The 27275-nt window shown below is 36.3% G+C and overlaps 3 protein-coding genes across 3 annotated transcripts in view; 2 read left to right on the forward strand and 1 right to left on the reverse strand.

Moving 5' to 3' along the window:
* The first annotated feature begins 1115 nt into the window (after nt 1-1115).
* On the forward strand, nt 1116-5712 carry LOC306874193 (fibrinogen gamma chain-like). Its single transcript, XM_079424043.1, has 9 exons — nt 1116-1227; nt 1323-1379; nt 1491-1674; nt 2334-2418; nt 2583-2713; nt 2811-2944; nt 4030-4214; nt 4875-5152; nt 5250-5712. Exons 1-9 carry the CDS (start codon nt 1168-1170, stop codon nt 5429-5431), a joined length of 1296 nt encoding a protein of 431 aa, XP_079280169.1. The 5' UTR covers nt 1116-1167; the 3' UTR covers nt 5432-5712.
* Nucleotides 5713-8413: 2701 nt separating this feature from the next.
* On the reverse strand, nt 8414-15453 carry LOC306873986 (pleiotropic regulator 1-like). The gene is made up of 15 exons (XM_079423626.1): nt 15134-15453; nt 14827-14933; nt 14445-14581; nt 14213-14266; nt 14014-14107; nt 13034-13124; nt 12739-12837; nt 12424-12516; nt 11819-11968; nt 11619-11720; nt 11428-11530; nt 11182-11290; nt 10634-10773; nt 10274-10467; nt 8414-10059 (listed from the first exon to the last, which is right to left on the reverse strand). The coding sequence occupies exons 1-15, from the start codon at nt 15140-15142 to the stop codon at nt 10000-10002; spliced, it is 1542 nt and encodes a 513-aa protein (XP_079279752.1). The 5' UTR covers nt 15143-15453; the 3' UTR covers nt 8414-9999.
* Nucleotides 15454-18171: 2718 nt separating this feature from the next.
* Nucleotides 18172-27275, forward strand: part of LOC306874312 (protocadherin-23-like) — a gene marked incomplete at both ends in the record, with an annotated part of 38999 nt that continues 29895 nt past the window's right edge. Inside the window, 3 exons of the mRNA XM_079424287.1 lie at nt 18172-19911; nt 23342-23533; nt 23616-23847. Of these exons, the coding sequence (XP_079280413.1) occupies nt 18172-19911; nt 23342-23533; nt 23616-23847 (2164 nt within the window). The remainder of the gene's footprint in view (nt 19912-23341; nt 23534-23615; nt 23848-27275) is intronic.

Genomic DNA, 27275 nt, shown 5'->3' on the forward strand with positions numbered 1-27275 from the left:
GTTTGTTAAGATAGGATAATATTTGGCCATCTATTTGAAAATCTGGAATCTGAGGGTGCAAAAAAATCTAAATATTGAGAAAATTGCCTTTAAAGTTGTCCAAATGAAGTTCTTAGCAATGCTTATAACTAATCAAAAATTAAGTTTTAATATATTTATAGCATAGGAAATTTACAAAGTATCTTCTTGGAACATAATCTTTACTTAATGTCCTAATGATTTTTGGCATAAAAAGAAAAATCTATAATTTTGACCCATACAATGTATTTTTGGCTATTGCTACGAATATACCCCAGCGACTTAAGACTGGTTTTGTGGTCCAGGGTCACATTTAGCAATCCTTGACTTAGGTCATTACCAGTAAAATGAAGAAAGACATCTTTTTTTTTTTTGCCTCAGTGACACTGGATTAAAGTATGTCAGCACAAGTGTTTGTTTGTCTATGCTTGTGTGTACATGTCACCAAGAGATTTGTGAAACATTTGATCTCCCAGCACTGGACAAGAAAAACATTACAAATCATTAACTTAAAATAGAGTGGATAGTGACCCATAGGCTCTGTAGCAATAGAAATGTGCTGCGTCATGGTAATAGATCTGTTTGTCTTTTTGGTTTGTTTGTTTGTTTATATTGTTTGTATATTATGCTTATAAGTAGAAAACTATTTTCAACAAAGCAGTGTTTCATCTTGATTACAAGATGTAATCTAAAGGTTTTAAATTATTGTCAATTTTTGGTTGGTTACAAACTAATTTGTGGGGAAAAAATTAACTAACTGTTTCATTGTCTTTTCCTTATTAAACTAAAGTTAAAAAGTTACATAAAATTGTCATCAATAAGGATTATTTATTGGCTTTAAGTGAGTTATTGGCTTTATTGGCTTTAAGTTAACTGAGTAAATACAGTAGCAGGCTACGGTACGATTGTCTCTGCCCATTTAATGTTCATTAGCATGTTCTCAGCATTAAGATGGACATGTTGTCCAATCTCTGTTAATTTACGGTTAGATCTGTGTCACACCGTGAGTAAGAGAGGGGTGGAGATAGCTCTTATTTGTATAGTGAACCGTTATCTCCATCTCTGAGCAGGACCTTGATCGGATAAATATCCTGTAGCAGTCAACAGTCCCTCACAATCTCAAGGGACCAGACTGATTGCAGGTCCAACATGGCCTCCTTCATGCATTTGACTGTTTCCATCCTGCTGCTGTCCACATTAACGTCAGCGGTGAGCAACATAAAAATGTTATTTTATTGCTAGAAGTTTTCTTTACTTTTTTTTTTTTTTTACTAATTGTCTTTTCTTCCTTTTATCATTTTAAGCAAGTGAGAGGGGACTATTCAACAGCACAAGATATATGCAACCCGAATGATGGGTTTGTAAGTACAGATTGTCTGCTCTGGATTTTTTCATGTAATATATTTGCATTTAAGAAGCTTCATGGTAACAGTCACTATTTTAACAGTGACTTTCAATTCTCTCTTCCTCAGGGGATATACTGCCCAACCACATGTGGAGTCGCTGATTATTTCCAGAGGTACAAGCCTGATATGGACAGAGAGCTGGATCAAATGGAACAGGATTTAGAGGATCTCGCCAACCTTACCAGAGGAGCGCAGGACAAAGTGGTCTACTTGAGAGACTCAGAAACACAAGCACAGAAACAAGCACCAGGTAGCACAATATATTATTAATTATCAATTGAAAAAATTATTTAATGCAAAATGTGTACAGAGGTTACAGAGGTCTTGGATGACCTCTCAGGTGCTTTTTGGAGATTTCTGTTATTTGAAAAAAAAAAAATAATAGATAAGGATATCAAGTAAAAATATTTTTTCTTACACCCTGAATACATGTGAATATACATATTTTATAATTTAAAAATGTTTAAAAAATAATTTTAAATGTTATTTATTTATTAGTTTTTTACACATCGGAAATTATTAATTCATAAATAAGATTACGGAGTCACACCACATGACATTTCATGACCTAAAATTATATTATATTTTATAAGACTTACTGACATTATATAATTTCCTATTTTATGATTTTTTTTCTGCAATTTGGTCGCACCACAGGACCATAAGAGAAAAACTTAAAGAAATAAAGATTACATTTTTAATTTTTTTTATTATTTTAAAAGGGCTTCTTCAGTTGCATCACTATATACTTTTTATGCCTCCCAAAACATATCAAAATGAATTTTAATACGGAAAGTAAAACATGATTATCATTGAATAGGTATATTCAGGCCTTTGTATGTCTGAACTGTATTTTTAAAGTAAATGTGAAACTTCACTTGATTTTCATAACCACCATCTTTTTGTCAGACTCATACATCAAAAAATCTACAAGCATGCTTGATGATATACTGCGATTTGAGAAGAGCATTCTCACTCAGGAAGATCAAATATAGTGAGCATTTTTCTTCTTTGTTTTATATTACTTATCTTAAATATGGTCATAAGTTTAATAAATGTCATTATAGAAATTTATAGCTTTTTAAAAAGTATTCTTATTTTTTATCCCCCCTCCCCTCCCCTCCCCTCCCCTCTCCTCTCCTCCCCTCTCCTCCCCAGTCAACTGCAGTCAATCCTACAGTCTAATGAGAAAAGAATAACCGATTTGAAGCAGATGACTGTCCAGCTGGACCAGATGTGCAAAGAGCCCTGCAAAGACACTGTGGAGATTCAGACAGTCACAGGCAAAGGTAAAACCAGACAATTTTTAACATCCTAATGACAACTGACACACTGAATTTGCTGTACATAAGATTAGAGGGCTGAAGTATGTTTATTTTCCCCCAGACTGTCAAGACATTGCAAACAAAGGTGGTAAGGTCAGTGGGCTTTACTATGTGAAACCAGCAAGGGCTCCTGAGGCATTCCTGGTGTACTGTGAGATAGACAGCTTTGGACGTGGATGGACTGTACTTCAGAGGGTACGTGGCACAACAGAGAATGCACAGTGACATAATTTCCTTTGAGAAAATGTAAGGATATACAATTATATATATAGTCATGAAACTTTAGGTGACGCAGGCTGATGGGTATTAACGTAACTGATGATATTCACAGCGTTAAACGACTGGGCACAAGCTGATTAGTTCATGTTGCATACACAGCCAATGAGCTTGCTGCTTTACATTTAAGTTGGTGGTTAGCATTCCCTTGAGCATTTTGCAGTGCGCTTTCAGAGTTCCTCTGAAACCCTCCACCTTCCCTAGCTCCACCTGTATATATCTGCTATGGGTTAGTTTATATGCTATTTGTGCAGCAGCAGTATGTCTTAAATACTCACAGCACCATATTGCAGTATGAATTGGTTCCCGTACTTGCTTGCAGGACCAGCAATAATCTACAACTACAGCAATAACTAACAGCAGCAGCAATTCGGCAGCAGTGTAACAGATCTATTCCGCCAAGACCAAATACATTAACGTTGTCATAACCATTACCATGCTAAAATCTTCAGAGTTGTCATGAGTGAAAATATATATAGAGAGAGCTATTATTCATAATATACAGTTTATGTTGTGACGCTTACATGCACTTGTTTAAAAAATTATAGTGTTTTGTTTTTAAAACATTAGTTTTTAGTCTTGATTTTATTAAATAATTGATTAAATTATTTATTTATTTGTCTTTAGCCATTTATCTGAGAGTAATAATGTGAAAATATGACAATTATCATTTCAGCCAAAATATTGGTATCAGTGCATTACTAAGAAAAAAGAAGCCTCTTGTGCTGGTTTATGCTAGTTCAAATCCTGCTCAGAGTAGATGCGAGTAAGACCAGTATGTTGGTGCCGTGACTCAGATGGGAGTGAGGTATAAGGAGGGTGAGTATAATGTAGTCCAGCTAGTAAGTGCTGTTCAGGTAAACTACCCTGGCCACAAGAGGCCACTAAAGACTGACTGTGATCTTTAAAATCCTAATGCTACTTGTTCAAAAACTGCCCTGAACTGTGCGAGTAGAACCAGTTACAAAGGCTTTATTGATCAAAATCCATTGTATGTTTTTCAGAGACGTGATGGCAGTGTTGACTTCAACAAAAAGTGGATTCAGTATAAGGAAGGTTTTGGGTACCTCTCACCAGATGACACAACAGAGTTCTGGCTGGGGAATGAGAAGATGCATTTGCTGTCTGTTCAGTCCAGTGTGCCTTATGTACTGAGGATAGAGATGGTCGACTGGGACGGCAAAAAAAAGTAATGAACCATGGAAACTAATTTTGTTACTCTGACACATTTCTTCCTAATATTGCACATTTTTAGGTTTTAATTTCACAAGCGGAGCTCACAAATCACCTATTTTCACATTCACACACTCGGTAGACCAGAAGTGCCCACTGTTCCTTCCTGCAAAGTGCCGCTCCAACCGTAATCAAATGCACCTGGACCAGCTTATTATGATCTTCAAGAACACGTGCAGACTTGCAATTACAGACAGGTTTGTTGGAGCAGTTGGCACTGAAAAGAAAGATTTTCAGGAAGAGGATTGGGCACCCCTGTGGTAGACACTTTTATACAAACTGAATTACATTGAATTCAAGGTTATACATTTCATGAGTACATGTATTCACTGTGAATCCATGACCTTGGCGTTGCTAGCACCATGCTCTACAGCTTGAGTAACAGGAATGCTTTTGGTGTCAAACCTGAGCAAGAATTATCCATGAATTCCCAAAGCAGAAGTTTTCCTATCGGCAGTCACCAAACAGGACTTTGCTCTGCAACCAAAATTGATTCTTGCCAAGTCATGTTGCATCATGTTTTCAGTCAGATCAAACATGCTGCTGAACCGTAGGGCGCAAAACAATCAATAGGAATGTTTATCTTAAATTTACCTTGTTAAACTTGTTTTCTTAGGTATGCTGACTACGCCACTTTCAAACTTGGACCAGAAGTTGATGCGTACCGCTTGACATATTCTTATTACTTTGGTGGAGATGCTGGTGATGCCTTTGATGGTCATGACTTTGGGGATGATCCCAGTGACAAATTCTACACATCTCACAATGGCATGCAGTTCAGTACACCTGACAAAGACAACGACAAGTTCCATGAAAACTGTGCCTTGCAGGAAGGGTCTGGCTGGTGGATGAACCGCTGCCATGCTGCTCATCTCAACGGGAAATACTACCAGGGTAAACCCTTCCACCCTTCCATCTTCATAAATCCATCAAACGTCAATACTATACATGCAGGAGTCTCTTTGCTGATGTATTATTTCTGTCCTCACAGGTGGCAAGTACACAGAGAAGGACACACAGAATGGATATGACAATGGCATTATCTGGGGTACATGGCACAGTCGCTGGTATTCTCTGAAGGAGACCACTATGAAGATCATTCCCATCAACAGAATCAGTACTGATGGTCAGCATAGTGGTGCCAAGCAGTTTGGTGGCCTGGGAGACATTTAAAGACCTCACCAAAGCTCCCTGCATTGTTCTGAGCTATCATTTTGTTATTGTGAAGCTAAAAGTACATGGGAATGACATGGACAAGGCATTTTCAAGGGAGCGTAAACATCTGTCTAATGGTTTCTGAGATTTTCCATTCTACACCTATTAATTCTGGAAAAGCTTCATACACAAGTCATATTGGTCATTTTAAAAAATTTGATCAACTCACTTGCTGCAGCTGATCTAACACATTGCACTGTCAATGACTGAATAAAATTCTCTGTCTTTTTTAAATGAAAGGTATTCTGTAGTCCTCTTTACTTAAATATTGTGAGAACTGGAAATGTAGGTCAGGTAAAAATTAAAACAGGTATATTATATTACAAAGGTACACAAATAAACACATGGAACCTTCAATAATAATAATAATAAATAACTGGGTAGCACTTTATTTTAATGTGTCCCTGGTAAATATAACACAGGTTACATTTAGTAATAACTATAGTAATAAATTACACATAACTTCAAGCTAACACTAGACCAAACCTTTACCCTAAACCTGTAGTAATTAAATGAATTAAATTCCAGTACTCATTTATGTAAATACTCTTTAACAAAGACACACAAACAATTTGTCCAAAAGGTGCAAAAAAGAAAAGTGCAAATTTGCTAGGAAAAAAGTAAAAAGTAAAGAGAAACCTTATTAAGATACAAGGTTATTATTAAGGATTTTTATAATAAAAATATATAAATGTCAACCCCATTAAAAATGTGAGAGTGGGAGTGCATCAGTGTTTGTTATTCAGGTTGTGTTAACCTCGGTGTAGGAGTTGTGGACCACATGATCAGTAAGTCAATATTGCCCCACTGTCATGATAGAACACTGCCATGGGGGTAATCAGGCTGCACTCCAAGCTCCCTGTTGAAAGACGATTTCATCATCTGTACTGTGGTGCATTAATCAATAAATACTAAGTCAGCTATTTCGACACAGGAAAGTGCCTTCTTTTTTGTATTGTATTTTTTCATGTATTTGTTCACATACAAAATAGATAGATGATCAGTGTTTATAATTTTTTTTCCCCCCAGCATTATGTAACTATCTTTAAAAGAAAATGTGTGGATGGTTTATTGTCATTGAGTTAAAGGAATATTTCACACACACAAATATAACACAAAAATAAAATAAAAAAGGCTGAAAATGTATTCACCTTCAAGCCATCCAAAATGTAGATGAGTTTGTTTCTTCATTGGAACAGATTTGGATAAATGTAGCATTACATCACTTGCTCACCAGTGGATGCTCTACAGGGAATGGGTTCCATCAGAAATGATAGTCTAAACAGCTGATAAAAACAAATCCATCATTAACACGTTTTTACTTGAAACCTTTGCTCAAATACGGGTCTATCCATAATCTTTCTTTCAGTGAAAAAGTTCTCTTATCTGAATGAGGAGAGGAATCAGAAGCAAAATCAACTGTCTAATTCTGACGGCACCCATTCGCTGCAGAGGATCTAGTGGTGAGCAAGGGATGTAATGCTAAATTTCTTTAAATCTGTTACCAAAAAAAAAAAAATCTACATCTTGGATGGCCTGAGTGTAAGTAAATTCTCAGTACATTTTAATTTTTGGGTGAACTATTCCTTCAAATGCAATTAGTTTTTGTATCTCATCTATTATGAATGCATCAGTAGAGATGTACCTGTTTGTGTCAGAAATATTGCTGTATTGGGAACTTTATCACTGTTAATTTTTGCTCAGTAACATCATATAAGGGGTAATCTGTCAGGTCAATCAATAAATTTAATTATTAGCGAAGATGTGAAATTGTGAATGATTATATTTATGCATTTCTACATATCTCGGTCCAAAGCCATATCTTGCTGCACATGAATTCACTCAATTTTCGAGTGACAGAATTTAAGATCAGAACATTTGTGAGCGTAGATTGACTCTCCTTCAAACCAGCCATTAATTTTCCAAACCGCTTGTCCTATTCATGGTCACAGCATGGCAGAGATGCTGGAGCCAGTCCTAGCCTTTTGGTCCATAATGAAACACCTCCTATTCAGGCAATAACACGCCCCTGTTTTAACCCTGTAAAACCTGACATACATTACCAGTTTAGACACACCTTCTTACTTAATGTTTTTTGTTATTATTATTGTTTTCAATCTGTATATTAATACTGAAAGTATTAAAATTATGACAGACCAAATACGGAATTATGTAGTCAACATTACATAACCCAGAATACGTTTTATATTTTCGATTCTTCAAAGTATAGCCACATTTTTCTTTGATGACAGTTTGCACACTCTTGGCATTCTCTCAGCCAGCCTCATGAAGAAGTCACCTGGAATTGTATTGTAACAATCTTGAAGGAGTTCCCTGAGGTGTTGAGTACTTGTTGGCACATCTACTCTTCCAATTAATATCCAAGTATTAAAGACAGCCTCTTACCACTTCCGTCGTTAGTTCTTTCGGCATCCATCCTCCTCCCCATCTCCTCCTTTTATGCATATTTAATTATTTATTTATCTTTCTGTGATAGGGGGCTATCGGAGCTCGAGTAGAATGGTTTCTCTCTGAGCCCTCCATTGCAGACATCAAGCCAAATACATTTACCCCTAATGCTAAGATTATATGGGCACACAAACTTGTGAAATGCTGTTGCAGCCATGGTGGTTAAGTGTGGAAAAAACATCAGTTTTATTCAAAGGCCCAAACTGAGCAAAAATATGCAATTTGGTACAGCTGCTGATATTTATGGTCAAAAGATAATATTAGTTGTGATTAAAAAGTGCCCTTGATTAAGGTAAATGGCATCAGGTGTGCATGATCAGAATTCCTGGGACTGTGAACGGAAGGGAGGAGCCGAGGGACGGTAAGATGATATATACTGCTTAGTTTTATGACAAAGGACTGCAGTCTTCAAGGATGCAAGCTCAGCACGAATGGAAAAGGTGACACAGATACAAAGCCTTATTATTTTTTATCTCTGCAGTTGTGCAGTTAAATTCACTTTTTATTCGTGAAGATGACATGAACAAAATATGCCAAAAATTGTCTCCTGGTGGAAAACAAAGACTTTTAAGATGAAAATGACATGAAATCACCATTATAACCTGTAGATGGCAGCAGAGGATCACTCATTAGCTCGGTTACCATTTCCACTCCCTAGTGCTTTTGGATTTACTATAAAATAACTACTATAACATTTGAGATATTTTACTATACTGAAGTATGAAGTAAAGCAAGTGCAGGAAGTCACAAAGTATAATGTCATTTAAACTACAAATTCAGTTAATTATTAATGGTATAATTAAATAATGCATTAAATATTTTTTAGATTTAATTAAAATAAAGAAAAAACTACTTTTTTTAAACATTGTCTTAAAAAGGACATATCAAAAAGAGTGCTTTAAGTTTTATCTTTAACTGAAGAAGCTAGGGCTGGGCGATATGGGCAAAAATTCATATCTCAGTATTTTTTGGCCGATTTGCGATATGGTATATATCGGGATTTTCAAATTATTGCGCTCCTATTTCATTGTTTGTTTGGCGTGCATGCGCACAGCAGCGATCGTTCACAAGTTTACTGGAGAATCGCAAAGCAAAAGGCTCGTGCACTTCTGACAGCAAAATGGAAATATTTCCATGACTTTCTTACATTTAAAGGAGGAGGATATACCTGTGCAATGTAAATTATGCATAAAGATTTCAACTAATCCAGTTGTTCCCAATCATGTTTCTGGAGCCCCAGGTTGGCAGCCATATGTAGCCACCCAAGAAACAATACAGCACATATACACAATCGTTGAATGAACAAAACCTCTGCGTGTACATTTTTTACACAGTAAATTCTTGAACTAATCAGACTATATATTTAAAATAAACTTACACTTTGGTGAATGAGGGCTGTAGAGGATCTGGAACCTTTTTTTTTGGCTTGCACTCCCTGTTCTTAAATGTATGATTTTCATGAAATGATGACTAGTCCAATATGATGAAACCCATGTTTTTTGAAACCAAGTTTCTATTATTTTACAAAATATGTCAGGAAACAATACAATTTTCAAGACAAAATCTATGGTACAGACAGTTTTTTTTATTAATTCATAGGGATTTGTTGTAAATTGTCAAAAAATTTTATGAATGTGTCAACTGCTCAGTTTATTTAAACTTGGAAAACCATAAACAACCATCATTTGCAAATATTTACAAAGTTGTTTTGTTTGTATCTCTGATAGAGCAGCAATAGTGATCAGATGTGAAAAAGAACATTTGACATTGCAATTAGATTTCTTGCCTTTCAGAAGGAATAATTGGCAGGCCTGGTCACACCTGCTTATGCTTTTTAGAGTAGACAGGGAAGAAACAGTGTATACAAGAAATGTATACAACAGCAATGTTCTTTTTTTAAAATAGGTAGAACAAAGCTAAATGTCTGATCTGATTTTAAGTCTCCTGACTTCACTTAAATTGTGAATGTACTGTTTACGTTTATGCCTTAAGTAGAAACTGTTAGAAATCAGCGTACTAAAATGTAACAAAATGAAAGATTTCAAATACAGAAAAAATTAAAATCTTTTTCTCTTCAGAATCTCAGGTTTCCAATTAACCGGGTGGGATTCTTCAGTCTGAAAGAAAACAAAAAAAATTGAAATGAAATATTTGAAAATCTTTAAGAAAAAACTTGATTTAGAGAGTTTACAGCAGAAAATCAAGGTAATTCTTTTCCATCTGATAAACTTTTCCCATTATAAATATTTCAGAGTCTACAAATTGATTGTATTATTATTATCAATAATACATTTGAGTAGAGTAAGAATTAATAATAAACCAATAACTTACAGCTGTGTCGTCCTCTTTGTAGACCTTAATGGTTTTGTCAGCCTCTGCTGTTATGAGCCGACTCTCAGACTGATCGAACACACACGCAAAGATGCCAGACTCGCTGTCCAGAGAACCAGGCTGCACTGCTGCATGAATCCTCTGGAAGTTGTAGCCAGTCCTCCAGTCCCACATGTGAATAGTGCCGTTATCAGCTGACAAGAAAAAGGATAACCAAGGTCAGATGCAACAATGGCATGTACGAGAAGGCATCAAGAAAAAAAGGGAACAAATGTAGAAGACAAAATTCAACTGTTTATATACAACAGATTTTTAGCAGGACTGGCTTAGAAACATAAAAAGAGTGAAGGAGTATTTCACCTCCGGACACCAGAACTCCATCTGAATTGACAGCCAGTGTGTTGATAATAGCATTGTGTCCTGAAAGATTTTGGATGAAGTTCCCATCAGGACATTTCCACTGCTTAATGTTGTCTGGAGAACCAGACGCAAAGGTGTACCTATTAAAGAGAGGGTTACGTAAGGAAAATAATGACTTGAATCAGATTTATGGAGCTGGAATTTAGTGTGTGAGACAAGCAACAATCTGTAACATTGTTTTATTTGATTTGAGACCTATGATTTTTGTGATATGGTAAACAAATTAAATTATGGCTAAAATTGTTATAATAATTTTTAATGAATACATTTTATAATACCATCAAAGACAGCATCCAAAACAAATAAAAAATAAAATAAATGACAAATGCAAATGTGGCACAAATTGGGAACTGGATTTCATAGGGCTGTTATTTACAACTTAAATTACTTTACACTGTTTACAACTATATTTATATTAGTTTACCATGTTTCTTACAGAATTACTTGTTTTTGTTCACTTAAAATCACGTTACACATAAGCAACCTACTGTCTGGGATGGAGCACCAATGCTCTGACAGACTTCTTGTGGTTTGTCAGCGTGGCTCTTGTTTTGCCAGCAACCAGATCCCAGAGTCTTATGGTGGTGTCATGACTTCCTGAAGAAGAAATATAAAGCACACTAAGCATGAACATAACAGAAAAAACACAAGGTATTTCCTTTAGAAATGTAGCAGCAGCATCTGTTTAGAAGGCAGAATGAAAAAAATTAAATAAACAAAAGATGGATGCATACCTGTAATAACCTGTGGCTCGGCACTTTGACATTTGACTGTAGCCACTGTGTTGGTGTGTCCAGAAAGGGTGTGGACATTTGCCTTGGTCCTGATGTCCCAAACCTACAACACAGACAATATACATTAATACTTTTGTACAGTAGGTTCATGGTCAATCAGCTGGAAAAAAGTGTGAGGACTGCTATCTTACTCTGGCTGTGGCATCTCGACTACAGGTCACCAGTACGTCAATGGTAGGATGGAGGTCAATGTCATACACTGCACTTAGATGACCGTGATAGTGCCTAATAACCTGCGGACAACACAGAAATCTGAAAAATGTATCCATGCTTGTATCCTGCAAGTAAAGTTTAGACTGAATACACGTTGTTTTTGTTTGTATAGTTCTACCTTGTTATACTCTAGATCCCAGCATTTAACCTGCTTGTCCTCCCCGCAGGAGAAGAGGTAAGGGCTGCGTGTGCTGATAGCCACCCCTCTCACCGTGCTGATGTGACCCGTCAGAGACAACTTCAGCTTACCGCTGGCAAGATCCCAGATCTAGCATTACAAAACAAAAGCTTAACACTAATCCTGATCCATAACATTCTATACAAGTTAATAATTATCTTAACTAGTTTTCCATGTTGTGTGTGTGTGTGAGGGGGGGGGGTCATTGTGATTTTTCACATTTAAAAAAAACTGTTTTTAAAAACGGTTTGCTGTACTTGTTTGTAGGGCTGAACAATTCGGCAATTCATATACAGTATACACACATAAAAATAAATAGATATGTATAGATAATATGCAGACAGACAGATAATAAACGGCTGGACGGACAGACGGATTTATATTACTACAGAATTTATGATATGGCTTAGTGTGAACTAATATATATATATATTAAACAACATAAACAACAGCCTTTGCAATATGATAATCGCAATATGATAAATCACACTAAGCCATTTTATCATTTTGTTTTCTTTCAATTAATTTGAAGTCAGATAGATCACCTTTATAGTTCTGTCTGCCGATCCAGTCACAAACCACTGGTTTCCAGGCTCCACTGCTATAGATCTGACCCAGCCTAGATGGCCACTGATCACCTGAGAGACAGAACCAAAGAACATCATCATATCCAAAGAAACTCCAAGTCCATACAGACTTTTTTTGTCTGTATCATAATGGCCTTTAAAATTAAACCATTACACATGATTTCCAAACACACAGCAAATTAAAAACAATGACAGTTTCTATTCAAAAGTACTACTCAGGAATAAAATAAACAAACATGCTGAATAACTCCTGGAGGAAGGCTGAGCACTCACTCTGTACAATTTCCATGGTGGATGCCACTGAGGTTTAGGCATGGTAGGAGCCTTTCTTGGCACCAGTGCAGAAGTCTTTGTGCCTCCATCCATGAAAGACTACAAGGCAAAAAAAAAAAGACATCTTTGAAAAAAATTTGCTACCATCTACACACAGAAGTACAAAATCATTAGTTAAATGATTTTGTACTTCTACTAAAATACATATGGGTTAAGATTACGTTCTAAGAACAAGCAACTAAATCTAAAACGATTAATTTTAATAATTGATATAAAAATAAAAGCTGATGCTCACCAGCACGTGTTGTGGGGGTTGAGATCTCTCTGCACCTCCTGCATGTCTGTGGATATCTGCCACACTGGCTGCAGTTCGACTGGCTTCCTGCCTACAAAGCGAGGAATAACACATCTCCAAAACCTCATTTACATTTAAATTAGTATCAGAATATAATCACAGGTGAGCAACATTACATACAGGAGTAGAACATGGTCCAAAATGTTTGCAGTGCAAAGACTAAAGCACCCGTGAAGAAATTTTTGATTTTTGATTCAATAAGATATGTGTATCTTGAATTATCCACATACGACAAGTTTGTCAGTTTAAGGCTGTAGACAGGAACTGAAACATGTTGTTTACATTTTTATATTGGAACCAAATCAAGATTATGGCTTAGTGTGATTTTCAAATTGCAAACACTGTGATTTAATTAAATAAGTAGCTTATATGCACTGGTTGAAGAGCTGTTCTTTTATATGCAAGCAGCTCATGAGATGGCATTTTCAATGTCTCAAAGTAACACAAAAGTGAGCTACACACAGGTGAGTGGGCCAGTACAAACCACCTGAAGTAACAATCTCCTCCTCTATGCGCACTAGACACTTTTCACACACTGCTGTGTGTACATAATGCCACAAAAGACTCAATAATATATGTATGTTTACATGCTCATGCACTACAAATCATCTTGCACTGTTCCCCAGCCAGCTGCTTGAATTACGATGTTTCTCTTTGCACATGTACAGTATTATGTGAAGCATTCGCATAGTTTGTATTTTTTTAGTTTATGTATAGGTTAACATTTATATATATTATATTTATATAGTCAAAATATGTCAGTAGGTTAGCTTGTGTATAGGTTTACAGTGTTTTACTTCATTGTTGTATGTCTGTATTTATGTAGCACCGTGGTCCTGTGAGGCATGACAATTCGTTCCACTGTATGTCCCCACATGTAGCGGAATGACAATAAAGCTCAACTTGAACTAGTTTATCACCTTGCTTGAGAGGGAGGAAGGGCCAGAGCCATTGAGTGAACACCTGCTTCACTGGGCATCTTCTGTATCTGTGTATCTGCAGTGAGGGCCACTCCTGAAAACATTAGAAAATAAATTATTAGGCCTCTTTGGAAAATACAGTTTTGTGCAATCAACTTAAATGTTCAGCATCTAGGTTTCCAGTATTAAACAGACTTACCTGGAGCTGATGGATACGGATGAGTTCCTGTCACCAAGTAATCTGGACCAACATCTGCATAAATTAAGTCCAACAATTACAGCAAACTGAAAAGTCAAAGTCAATGTTGCTAATTACACTGATAAAGTATTTGAGACGTTTAGTCCCTAAAAACATTAATATAATAAAACACAAAGGACCAAGAGTTCAGTTTATGTGAATCAATTCCTAGAAGAAACAGGTCACATTATACCAGGCAGTGGGTATCCCGGGTGGCCATATGGGTCAGAGGCATGGAGTGGCCCTCTGTCTCTGCCCTCTTTCAACACAGGCATGTGTAACACAGGTTTGTATTCTGCTCTCATCTTCACAGTCATCTTCATCTTGTAGCTAAAGAGAAAGTAGTATTAACGAGCCATTTAGCTTGATATACAGACTCACAAACAATAATTACAGGTTTTTCATAAAGAACAGACTTGTAAAATGTTTCAACGTAAAATTTCAGTATTTCATCTATTATCCTGTCAAGTTAAACTACCTGCACAAAACCAATAATGTTCGTTGGTTACATCGTATCACCAACATGCCAGATTTTCAGTATTATAAGCCTGAGAGCAACAGGGTTGAGTATTTACCTCTGTTCGTCCAGCGCTACTTGTTTAGCATGATCTGATACAAACATATCATGCGTCCTTTTCAAAGAACGAAACACAAGCGTGTGGACGGAGTGCTTCTGCACGTCCTGTAGGAATACAAACACCGACATTCAAAATGAGGCGACCGGATCAGTCAGGCAAAAATAACAACCTATAAGCTATTAGAAGCTGGAGATACACTTATCCAGATGACCACACATGTGTAAAAACACAGCACGCCGCATTCATGCACAAACACGGAACTATGTGGCTAGACTATCAATCTGAAACAAAAGCCCCAGTTTACCTCAGTCATGTTTGCTGTTTTCTTAAAAAAACCGACTCGGCGGTCAAACTAAAAAAAACAAACTTAAAGCTTCACCACACACCAAACAATCACAATCTGCACCGGACATGGAAAACAATCAACTTCCGGGTGCAACAAAGCTTCTTCCGGTAGAGCGTTACGTCAGAAATATGTGAGAAGTCCGCTTAACTCCAGTGTTGCCAAAAAATATAAATAATAAAAAAAACTAGTGTTGCCAAAAAAATAATAATAACAAATAAAATAAAAATAAATAAATAATAAAAAAAACTCCAGTGTAGAGTCTGGGAATGTGTCGTCACAGCGGCAATGCATTCTGGGAATTTAGGTAACGGGAGCTACCGCGGAGACAAATATAACTTAGTGGATATAGACGTTGATATTATTTAATGTTTCTATTATTCTACTTAAGATCGCGTTGGAGTGGTTAAGGCTCACTTTACATGATTTGCCATAGCCCTTTGCACAGCCGGTGTGAAAAACGTGTTTTTTTAGCCTTAGAAAGCTGAAAGAGGTATTTTCTGCAGACATTAATAGATGCCATAAGTTAGCCCTTAACAGTGTCTGCATGAAATACCTCTGCTTTTTATTAACGCTGTTGATACAGTTAAGCGTTAATCGTTCAACGCGATCTTAAGTTGAATCACATAAACATAAAATAATAGCCTATATAATGTCTACATTCACTACTGAACTCGGATGAAAGTTAAACTGAAACACGGTAACAACTCAAATAAGATATGGCTTAATAATTGATCTCTGTAGATTTAATATACAGTGATTTGCATTAAACTGTTCGCCATCACACTATAAATAAAAGAAAATCATATATGGAAATATTATATGTGGCAGCTCTTTGATCCCAGGACACTTGTTTGTAAGGATTAAGTTTCATTCATTCATTTATTTGATCGTTTATCATTGTCCGGCATCTCTAATAATAAGGAATCTTCAACTTGGTTCATTATTTATTTGCACAGCATTCACAATAAATAGATTCAAAGCAGCTTATAGTAAGTTCTGTTACCTCTATAATGGCTTAATTCTTTACACTGAGCAGATTTACTGGGCAATATTGTGATATATAACAATGCTAAACGATCCACTGTTTAAGATCTAGCTATGTATTCTCCCCTTTATAAAATGTTTGTTTGATCCCCTACGTTGCTTAAGGATGCATGAATGTATTCTTTATTTATTTTATTTATTTTATTTTATTTTATTTGTTTAATTTTGATTAATATCTGGTATGGTGGTTTATTTCTCTGTTATAGTATGAATAATATGAATGTCTCAGTCTGAGAGGATTTACAGTTGTATTTGTTAGCCTATTTTGTTCTGTTATAATGTTGTTGAAAAAAAAAAAAAAAACACACTTTAACACTGATCCCAATAACGTTATTATTTTTTTACCAGAGGAATCCCGCCAAAAACGTGTATTTTACCTATCTATCTATTTATATTAGCTAAGGGGTAATAAACCTGTTTTTCAAAACCCCTGGTCTGCTAATGAAAATTGAACAGCATCTTCCATATATACTACTTTCACAGTTAATGAATAAAAACTTATTTTTAATATTTTTTATTTAAATTTAAATAAGTAGCATGTTGTGATAATTTTAATCCCGTTATTAGGAAAAAAACAGTGGCTTCATAGAGATACTTGCTTAAAAAGCATAGTAAACTACAATAAAAAGCAGATAAGAGTGCAGGTGGGGTGGTGGAGAGGGATTTTCACAGTGAGGTGAGGTCAGCATGTTTACACTTCCTTAAAGACAGGGTTTAATTAGTCAGAACAGAGCTCAGTTTTATATAGGATCATACCAGATGAATGCCAACAACATTATCTAAACCAGAGGGCCAGGAAGCAGTAGGGGTCCCAGCACAACTCCTGGGTCACACAATATTTTGAAATGGTTTACAATAAGACAAAACAAGCCAAAACATAAGCGAAACCAGCTTAAAGTCAATATAAACTGACACCATATTTCTTATTTTAACTCATTAGATGAGGTCTTTTAAAAAGTGTGATTTGTAAACCTGAAAAAGTCATGGAAAATAATGTTAAATTGTACTTAATTAAAAAACTTAATTGTACTACATTTAAGTCCAGCTCTAACATATTTTATTGGGAGATAATTATGTTCATTTTGGGGTTATCTTCATTTCATTATTTGTGTTTGATTGCTGGCTTCTGATACAACTGTGAAATTTCTGCAAAGTGTCATCATAATAGGGACTTGTAAGATGCATTAATATTTTTCAGATGTCACGCTCAAGCTCATCAAGACACAAATTAATGTAATACTATTCTCCACTAAGAGGAGCCACAGGATGAGAATTGCTCTTCCTCATAGTCTCATAGTTTTTCTAGTTCTCCTAGTTTAGTTTCAGTATGGTTCAATGGGTTCACATAAACAAGATGTAAAGAAATTAATTTCTACAACCATGGCACACATATGTCTCCTATGTTTAATATAAGTAGTTTGCAAAGAAAACTGAGGTGTCCAAAAAAACTTATCAAAGTGTCATATTTACTTTTAATGATAGTAAATACATATAGCTATTCCTATTTGTTGGTTGCCAGACATGCCTAAATTGCTGTAATATTTCAGTTTATTTGCCTAATAATATATTGAATGACGCAACAAGGCATAATAAAGCCTAATATAATATAATATATTATAATTATTAAGCAATTAACAGAAGGTCTTTACACCTGCTTCAAGATACTTCGCATCACGTGACTCATCAGGCGCTCGTGCTGTAAGTAACACAGCTCATACTGACTTCTTTCTCATTTGCAGCATTCACCTCTCATTCAGTAGGCCATGCTGTATTCAAGCTACACACACACACACACACACACACACAGCGGAGGGGAGATGGCTGTAAAGCTGTTAAGACACGGAGCAGCATCCGCCTCTGAAGAAACGCGCTTTGGAGAGTGAACTTCAGCCAGAAGCGATAGTGCGAAGACTTATTGTTTCCTCTTTACAAACTTATACTAATGTTTTCATATGAAAATGGAGTTTTACGTACAGACTTTACTTCAATTTCTCTTATTTGCCTTATTTTGTGAGGACGGTTGCGCACAGGTGTTCAATCTCAGTCTGTCCATAGAGGAAGGTTTACCTGCAAAAACTATTGTCGGGGACATAAGAGCAGGACTACCTGCGAAAACCCAAAGTTCTGGATTCTTTGTATCTGAGAGCAGAGACTCAGATGTGTTCAGAGACTTTGAGATCGATGGAGACACCGGGATCATCTCCACTGCCGTGGTGCTGGATCGAGAGCGCACAAATAAGTACGAGTTCGCGGCCGCCACTTTAACAGGAGAAGTTATTAAAGTAATCATCGAGGTGAAGGATGTGAATGATCATTCCCCTGTATTCCCTGTAAAAACAATACAGTTGAATGTGTCTGAATTGAGCCCTCCAGGAACCTGTTTTGAGTTGGAAGGAGCTCAGGACCAGGATGAGGGTGATTATGGCATCCAGGGCTACAGAATTGCAGACGGAGACATGAGGAAACTTTGTAAAGTTGAGATCCGCAATAGTGGAGGTGATATGTTCAGTTTTGACCTTATTCTGCAAGCAAGATTAGACAGAGAAATTACAAGCTTCTACAGTTTCACAATTGAGGCATTCGATGGTGGTTTACCACCCAAAACAGGCCAGTTGCAAGTGCATATTACTGTACTTGATGAAAATGACAACCAGCCTGTGTTCAATCAGACAGAGTACCATGCTGTTGTATGGGAAAACACCCCATTAATGACACCTGTCTGCCAGGTATTTGCGACAGACCCAGATCTTGGCAGCAATGGCTGGGTCACATATAAGATCAACCGCCGTCAAAGTGACCCAAATGAGTTTTTCGTTATTGATAGTTCATCAGGTATCATCAGTGTCAATAAATTTTTGGACTATGAAAACCAGTCATTTTTTGAGCTTGTTGTGACAGCATGGGATTCTGGGATTCAGCCTGAATCCTCCAGCACATTTGTAAGTATTAAAGTCCTGGATGTCAATGACAACCACCCAAATATTAGCATCCTTTTTCTTAATGAGGCCGGAGCACCTGAAGTATCCGAGGGGGCGAGACCTGGAGACTATGTTGCAAGGATTGCAGTCTCAGATCCAGATTTAGGAGATGTCAAGAAGATTGATGTGCACCTCCAAGGTGGGGATGGGATGTTCTCCCTCAAATCCACTGATGATTTTCTTTATGTTCTCTGTGTGAATGGCCCACTGGACCGAGAGGTAAAGGACTTGTATGAACTCACTGTGACAGCCAGAGATTTCGGTTCTCCTCCTCTGAGCAGTGAAACAACATTTCAGGTTGAGGTCACGGATGTGAATGACAATCCACCTGTTTTTGACCAAAACATCTATGAGGAGAGCGTTCCTGAGGATGTGTATGAGGGAACAGCTCTCTTCCGAGTCAAGGCCACAGACAGAGATCTAGGAGGAGATTCTGGAATCATCTACTCTATTACGCAGCCAGAGCAGGAGCAGTTGTTGAATATAGATGCAACATCAGGTCTCATTACCACTGCTGCAGGCCTAGACCATGAGAGAGAGACAGAGCTGAGGTTCTTGGTGGTGGCTACTGATGGTGGTTCACCCTCTCTGTCCTCTACAGCCACCGTGACCATCCATGTGGTAGATGTCAATGACAATAAACCTATATTCAAACAACAATTCTATAACGTTACAGTCAAAGAGCACACAGCTGTTGGGACATGCATCTTACAGGTAAAAATTATTATTACACTCCTTTTCATGAATTTGTACCTCAACCAGTAATAATATGCCACTATTACTCTTGTCAAATTCATTTGTGTTTTTAAGAAAAAATGTCTTTGTCAAAAGTCAAAGCTTAAGTCAGCATTAAAGTTCATCCAAATATGAAAATCCTGTCATAATTTACAAACCCTCATTTTGTTACAAACCTGCATGATTTTCTTTCATCTGCAAACACAAAAGAAGATATTTTGAACAATGTTGGTAACCAAAAAGTTTTGGTAACCATTGACTTGTATTGTAAACTTAAAATGTTAGAAATTGCTAGGAAATTTCACAGATAATTGCACAGAAATTGCAAGTAACACATTGAATTAAACATTACATTTTAAAGTAGAAAGACTTAAATAGTATTGTTTTGTAAAATATGCCATTAATAAACTTTGAATAATTTTTGACAACTTCGAAAAATCTTTTCTTTTTTTTACATTCTATGGACAAAAAAAAAAAAGAAGACAATGCCCCAAAAATTCTCAATATGTTTAAAAGAAGATAGAAAGTCATACAGGTTTGGAAAGACATGAGAGTGTGCAAATGATGACAGAATCTTAATTTTTGGTTGAACTATCCTAGCTGTAAACAAAGAAGAATATGCAGTGCAACATGGCCAAGACAGGTGTGAGGCATGTTTTGTTTCTGGTAAGCCCTTTAACTGACTAACTAATTATACAGCTATTGTGGATGAAGCCTTTGCACAACAAATATATGATTGTAGGGATCACAAGGTTAGAAGAAACACTCAATTACTATCACAACAACACACACACACACACACACACTCCCTCTCAAAACAGAGACAGTACTAAGACTTTTTGTTGAGACAAAGACAGCTGTGTTGCAAAATAGCCACAACACACCGCTCACTGCTTTGTCTCCTTGTGTGGGAAACTGTCGCCTGGCACAAGTGCACTCGGCGTGACAAATCAAACAGTTTCATTGGCAGCTTCAATATTTTATTGGAAACACTTTAGGTTAGGGAACACTGTTTAGTATTAACTAGTTGCTTTTCAGCATGCATATTAATAGCATATTGGCTGTTTAGTAGTACTTCTAAAGCACATAATAATGCATGACCATATTTTAGAACCCCTTTCCCTTATACCTAAGTGACATTAAAAGACTTAAAATGTTACAAAAGTTGCTAAAATTTTTCAACATTTATAATATTAGGATATTACATTTTTAAAGGGTCATGTGTCCCTGAGAACTGAAGTAATGGCTGCTAAAAATTCAGCTTTGCCGTCAGGAATAAATTACTTTTTAAAATATATTAGAGTTATTTTAAATTATAGTAATATTACTTTGGTATACATTTATAAAACAATACTTTGGATGGTTTTTGTTATATCAGTAACAATAATTTAGTAACTATCATATCAAATCAATATTTGGTGTGACCACCCTTTGCTTTACAAACAGTACTACTAGGTACACTTGTGCAGTTTTTAAGAAAGTTTTAATCTTGGAGAGGTGGCAGCAGTTCTTCTGTGGATTTAGGCTTTAGTCTCAATTGTTTCTGTCTCTTCATATAATCCCAGACTGACTCTTTGAAGTCGAGATCAGGGCTCTGGGTGCTGTGCCATCTGTTGTAGGACTCCATGTCCATAAACATTTTGCCATATTTTCAGGGGATATATTTTTTAGATATCTCTCTTTTTGATCATAGCCACAATCAGTTCTGCGTGCAAAGAGTGTTTCTGGAATTCATGATCTCAGACAGTTGCTTTTAGACTTTGAACAGAGATCTCAGTCTTCCACCCACTCCTGGGCTCATAAATGTTAGTATGATATCTTTTTTTATGACAGAAAGGCTTAGATCAAAAGGTGCTGCTAAAGATACGACAGATGATAATAAGAATCAGTACCACCGCTTAACATGTAGAACACTAAAAAACATAAAATCTTACTCCAGTGACTCAGCAACAGAAAATTTGATTTAGAAAAACTAAGCAACATTTTCCACTCTGTGTAATTCATCTACTTAAAAAAAGACTTGTATTTGATTTGTTATTATTAATTATGTCAGTACACACTATTTGGTTCCCCAGAGAAAGGAAATGTCTGTTTTTTTAAAAAATATATATTTATGGTATAGTAAACTTTAGTGTAAAGCTTAAAGACTCCATGAAATAGCTTGACAAGCACATTTTTCGTTCTTTGATGTATTTCCTAATAATACAAGAAATTCAGACACATTCCTTTTTTAACACAAAAAGGAATCTGATTAATAGAAAACATATTATTTTTTATAAAGAAAAGTATGCATGAAGGTCCATCCTAACCCCACACCAAATCATATCAGTTGTTTATATAAATATATTAATTAGTCAAATTAATTTAGACAAATGTTTTTGTAAAAAAAACTAAGAACAACAAAAAAACACTTCTACACAGTACTGCATATTTTCAGATAATTTTGTGTCTTCAGGGGATATTTTAGATATCTCTCTTTTTGTCCATAGCCACAATCAGAAATCAGAAAACTCAACTATTTAACATTTTAGCAACTTCATTGAATTCATTCAATTTGATTAACAGTAAACATACTATTTCCATAAAAAGGTATGCATGTCAGTAGGACATACACATTTGATATGTACAAAATAAGATTCACCAAAATATAATATCATTACGAATGTGTTTCTCCAGCTGTTTCAAAAGATGTATCTTCAATTAGTCTGAAGACCAATTCAATTCTCCAACAGATGCAGACAAACGCAATCAACCAATTATAGTACTTCACTTCTCAGACATTCCAAGACCTGACAAATGCAGACGCAACATGTTCAATCAGCTAAGACAAACACTGACCAATGGCAACAGTCGCCAACACACTGATCCGTCAAAACCTGACGAAAAACAGGCTTGCCGTATGTCTGTTGTTATGTCTGCATCTGTTGGTGCAGTGTGAATTGTCTTAGAGTCATGAAGAAAACAAGGTTATTGTGTTTATACTGTTGTTCATCACCTGCAAATTACTCAGAAAGTACACACAAGTATGTTTTCCACGCAAAAGGTTTAAAGAGTAAATCTGAAAACGTTAATCTGAGACACCTTTTGCTGAGCCAACACCATAAGCAGTGTTAATGAGATAATGCTTGCCCGCATGGTCATTTTGGTGCTCCCAATACACAGATGATTGATTACAGGCTCCTAGTTTTGGAAGAATGGTGCCATTCATGTATAAACTGTGCAAGAATAGTTATAGATTTTATTGGCGTTAAATATGCAATATGAGAAGTATTTTACCTCAAAAACATATTGGTGTGACCACAACATTACATGAGATTCTGAGTAATTCTCGCACTGGAGGCCAAGGAAATTGTATCAGCTGCAGGTCTAGATAAGATTTACTTTATTTATACATTTCCATCTGGTCCAGGTCACTGCCACAGATGCTGATGATGCTGTGTTTGGATCAGTGCAATACTCCCTCTATGATGGCTTCAGCAGCAAGAATGACCACCCTTACTTTCACATCAACTCTGTTACTGGGGAAATCTGTGTGTCTCAAGATATTGATCATGAAGCTGGCCTTGTGACCTTTGACCTGTCAATTAAAGCTGAAGATCAAGTGAGTTTTGTTAATACTGGCATTGTGGAATTTGACATTAAATGGAAAAAGAAGCTAGTAATTATGTTTTCTTTCTGAACAGGATGGGCTCAGTTCGCAGACATTTGTTCACATTAATGTGGAGGATGTGAATGATAATGCTCCTGTTTTTAGTCCTGAGAAATACGTCACAAGTGTGAGCATCCATGCGCAGCCTGGCACTGAGCTACTCAGTATTTTTGCTTCTGACCGGGATTCTGGGAACAATGGAAAAATCAGCTATGAGCTTCTGCCAGGAGATTCTGCCTCTTTATTCACTGTGGACCAGTCAACAGGTAACATGTTAGGACTGAAATCTGCTTTTACTTCCGAGAATCTTTTATTTACAATTAAATAACCTTAAATAGAAAGACTTCAAATGAAGGAAACTGTTGTGCTGTCACTGTTAAGATCAAGCTAAAATTTAACTTTGAACAAGTCAGATGTGTGTGTGATACTATAGTCCATAGGACAGCATAGATAACTCATATATTTTGTTTAGACAACATAGTGCATGCTTTTCTTGACGGTCAGACTGAGAGTCAGATACAGTAATTGCTTTTGTCACATATCAGTAAGAGGCCTGTGGATTTACACAGCACCTTTCTAAATCCTGACTAAACATGAGTGCAGATTGTGTGAAGTGGACTGTCATGCAGTGCTACATAAGTGTCTACATAAATCTGTGATTATGCTTCATATAATGTACTCAGTTATATTATTATAAAATGTTGCAATTGTTGCTAAGTAAAACACATACAGTGAAAATTTCCAGTTACTGAATAGATCCATAAAATTAAATGTTGGCAAAATGTTTAATTTTTAATCTGGAATATTTACATATCTACATATAATTCTATAATTTTCAATTATAGTACATTGAAAATGACAATGACATAGATATTTAAACATTAAATTTTCCCTAATTTATTTTAAGTAATGGTCTATAATACAGTATATAGATGTCAAATATCAAAATCACATTAGTAGTTTAGGAAATACAGATAACTGTTATTATTAAAATTATTTGTATGGTACGTTACTGTCAGTGTCCTTTACTGTTCGCACACATAGAGCTCCTGCTGAGCTGTGTTGTTTGGTGTGACGCATTACAGTAATCAGATTACTCTGTAATGAAGTTGGAGGGCTGTGATTTATTTTTCCATAAGCCCATACAATCACTGTTCTGCCGTTAATTGTTACATATATGTGTCTCTCTCTCTTTAATGCAGCAGTGGTAAAGATGAATGAACCTATGCTTTACTGTATGCCCTAAGTGTGTTTACTCCTTAAGTAGTGCTCAGAAGCCTGAGTAAATATTCTTCCTTTTACATTGAAACATGAGAAAACATGAGAAATTCATATAAAACTAATTCACTGCAATTAATTTGCAGAATATGACAGCTGGTGAAAATAACAAAAAAGATGCAGTGTTTTCAGACCTCAAATAATGCAAAGAAAACAAAACAAGTTCATATTCATTTTTAAGAAAACACAATGCTAATGCTTTAACTTGGGAAGAGTTCAGAAATCAATATTTGGTGGAATAACCCTGATTTTAACGGCTTTCTTGTGTCTTGGCATGCTCTCCTCAGTCTTTGCACATTGCTGTTGGGTGACTTTATGTCACTCCTGGCGCAAAGATTCAAGCAGCTCGGCCTTGTTTGATGGCTTGTGACCATCAGTCTTCCACTTGATCACATTTCCAGAGGTTTTCAATGGGGTTCAGGTTTTGAGATTGGGCTGGCCATGACAGGGTCTTGCTCTTGTGGTCCTCCATCCACTCCTTGATTGACCTGGCTGTGTGGCATGGAGCATTGTTCTGCTGGAAAAACCAGTCCTCAGATTTGGAGAACATTGTCAGAGCAGAAGGAAGCAAGTTTCTTGTCTTCCAGGACAACCTTGTATGCAGCTTGATTTCTTCACGATAGAAAAGAAAGAATCCGGTCCTTTCACAAAGATGAATATGTCCAATTCCAGCCTTGCTGAAGCACCCCCATATCATCACCGGTTCTCCAACAAATTTCACAGTGGGTGGCTTGTAGGCCTGTCCAGGTCTCTGTCTAACCATTAGATGACCAGGTGTTGGGCAAAGCTAAAAATTGAATTCATCAGAGAATAAATTCAACTGCATTTATTTCCAGCAAATTTCTTAATGTTTTCTTCATACATTTCTTAATATTTGGATTAACATAAAAAGTTAAACAACTTAGACATAAACTGGACAAGTTTAACAGGCATTTGGTAAACAGAAATGGAATAATGAGTCCCTGAAAAAGGGGACTGCTTTAAGTTCTACAGTGCATCTTATTCTTATGGACTGCAGCAGATTTGAGAGATGTTCCTCCACTCTTCCACCAAGACATTTGCAAGTTCTTGAACACATCTAGGGAGATACATGGTTACACATGCTCTGTTTCCTGTCTCGCTGTAGCACTGTCTTAGGTATGGGCATTGCAAGTTTATTGCTCTGGCCACATCTGCCATCCTCAGCCCTAATTATTTATTAGAAATAAATAATTTGAAAATTAATCAATTTGAAAAAAGTCAACTTCCCAAAAATTTTATCTTAAAAATAAACAGATTTGTACTTCAAATAGCAATTTCTTAAAGGGGACCTATTTATGCCTTTTCACATGATGTAAAATAAGTCTCTGATGTCCCCACAGTGATTATGTGAAGTTTTAGCTCAAAATATCCCATAGATAATTTTTTATAGATTGTTAAAATTGCCACTTTTAGGGTATGAGCCAAAACGTACCGTTTTTGTGTTTGTCCCTTTAAATGCAAATGAGCTGGTGCTCCTGGCCCTTTTCAGAATAGGGCAGAGCTCCAAGAGCTCAAGCTTCAGCAAGCCTTTGCAAATAAACATTCCACTATTAGTACAAGCCTGTTATCTTTACAGAAAACGTACTCGGTTTAAAAGTCAGTAATCTGATTGTACTGTGCATAATAAATGATCGCTCATGAATTACACAGCGCGATAAAAATAATGACAGCTGTTCTCATTTTTCAAACTTTATAAGTCCCACATGTGATTTTGAGCTTGACAAATTCAAGCAGTCGACTTCACATTGCTTTCATATGCAATTTTTAACTGCCACATTCCTATATAGTATCATTCTGGTAGCATGTGAAGGCAGCATCAGTGAAAACAGGAATAGCTTTAGCAACATTAGCCTTACAGTGCCAAGAAGGCAATTTAGAAAACAAAACTGTAATACTTTGTCTGGAGCTGATGTTCGTGCACAAAGCTTGGGTATTGATCCTTAAAGATATATATTTTTTACGTAATTTAACCACAGTGTCCTCAGAAGCTCAGATGGAGGGAGTCTATGGAGACTCCTATGTTCGTTGGTGCATCCCAAAACACAACAACTTTTATTTTTGACTTTTATTATGACTTATTTGACTCAGATGCACAGTTCTCAGTGCTGTCAAAATAAAAGTTGACAAATATCGCCTCATGTCAGCTTTGACTAAATATCAGCGGAACACTGATTTTATTTTATTTCTTGTTTATTGGCATACAGGTGCTAGGAAATTCTAAAACAAACAACCAAATAAAATACACACATATTAATCTCTTTTGTTTGCATGCCAGTGATTACCCTTCTGTGTACCAGTGGGGGCACGCATGTCTAAGGTTAACAACTCCTGGTTTAAATCAACAGATGCTAAGGATTTTAAGTTAGATCAAGGTGACAGAATCTAGCAGCCCCCC

The sequence above is a fragment of the Barbus barbus genome (genome assembly GCF_936440315.1).
Source record: "Barbus barbus genome assembly, chromosome: 8".
Classification (NCBI taxonomy): Eukaryota; Metazoa; Chordata; class Actinopteri; order Cypriniformes; family Cyprinidae; genus Barbus; species Barbus barbus.

Coding starts and splice junctions, on each gene's coding strand:
- LOC306874193 (XM_079424043.1), top strand. CDS start 1,168: ATGGCCTCCTTCATGCATTTGACTGTTTCCATCCTGCTGCTGTCCACA. Junction 1,675..2,333: donor AGCACAGAAACAAGCACCAG/GTAGCACAATAT, acceptor TCTTTTTGTCAG/ACTCATACATCAAAAAATCT. Junction 5,153..5,249: donor CAACGGGAAATACTACCAGG/GTAAACCCTTCC, acceptor CTGTCCTCACAG/GTGGCAAGTACACAGAGAAG.
- LOC306873986 (XM_079423626.1), bottom strand. Junction 13,125..14,013: donor CTTCCTCCCTCTCAAGCAAG/GTGATAAACTAG, acceptor CTCGCTTTGTAG/GCAGGAAGCCAGTCGAACTG. Junction 10,774..11,181: donor TTGGTGCTCCATCCCAGACA/GTAGGTTGCTTA, acceptor TCTCTTTAATAG/GTACACCTTTGCGTCTGGTT.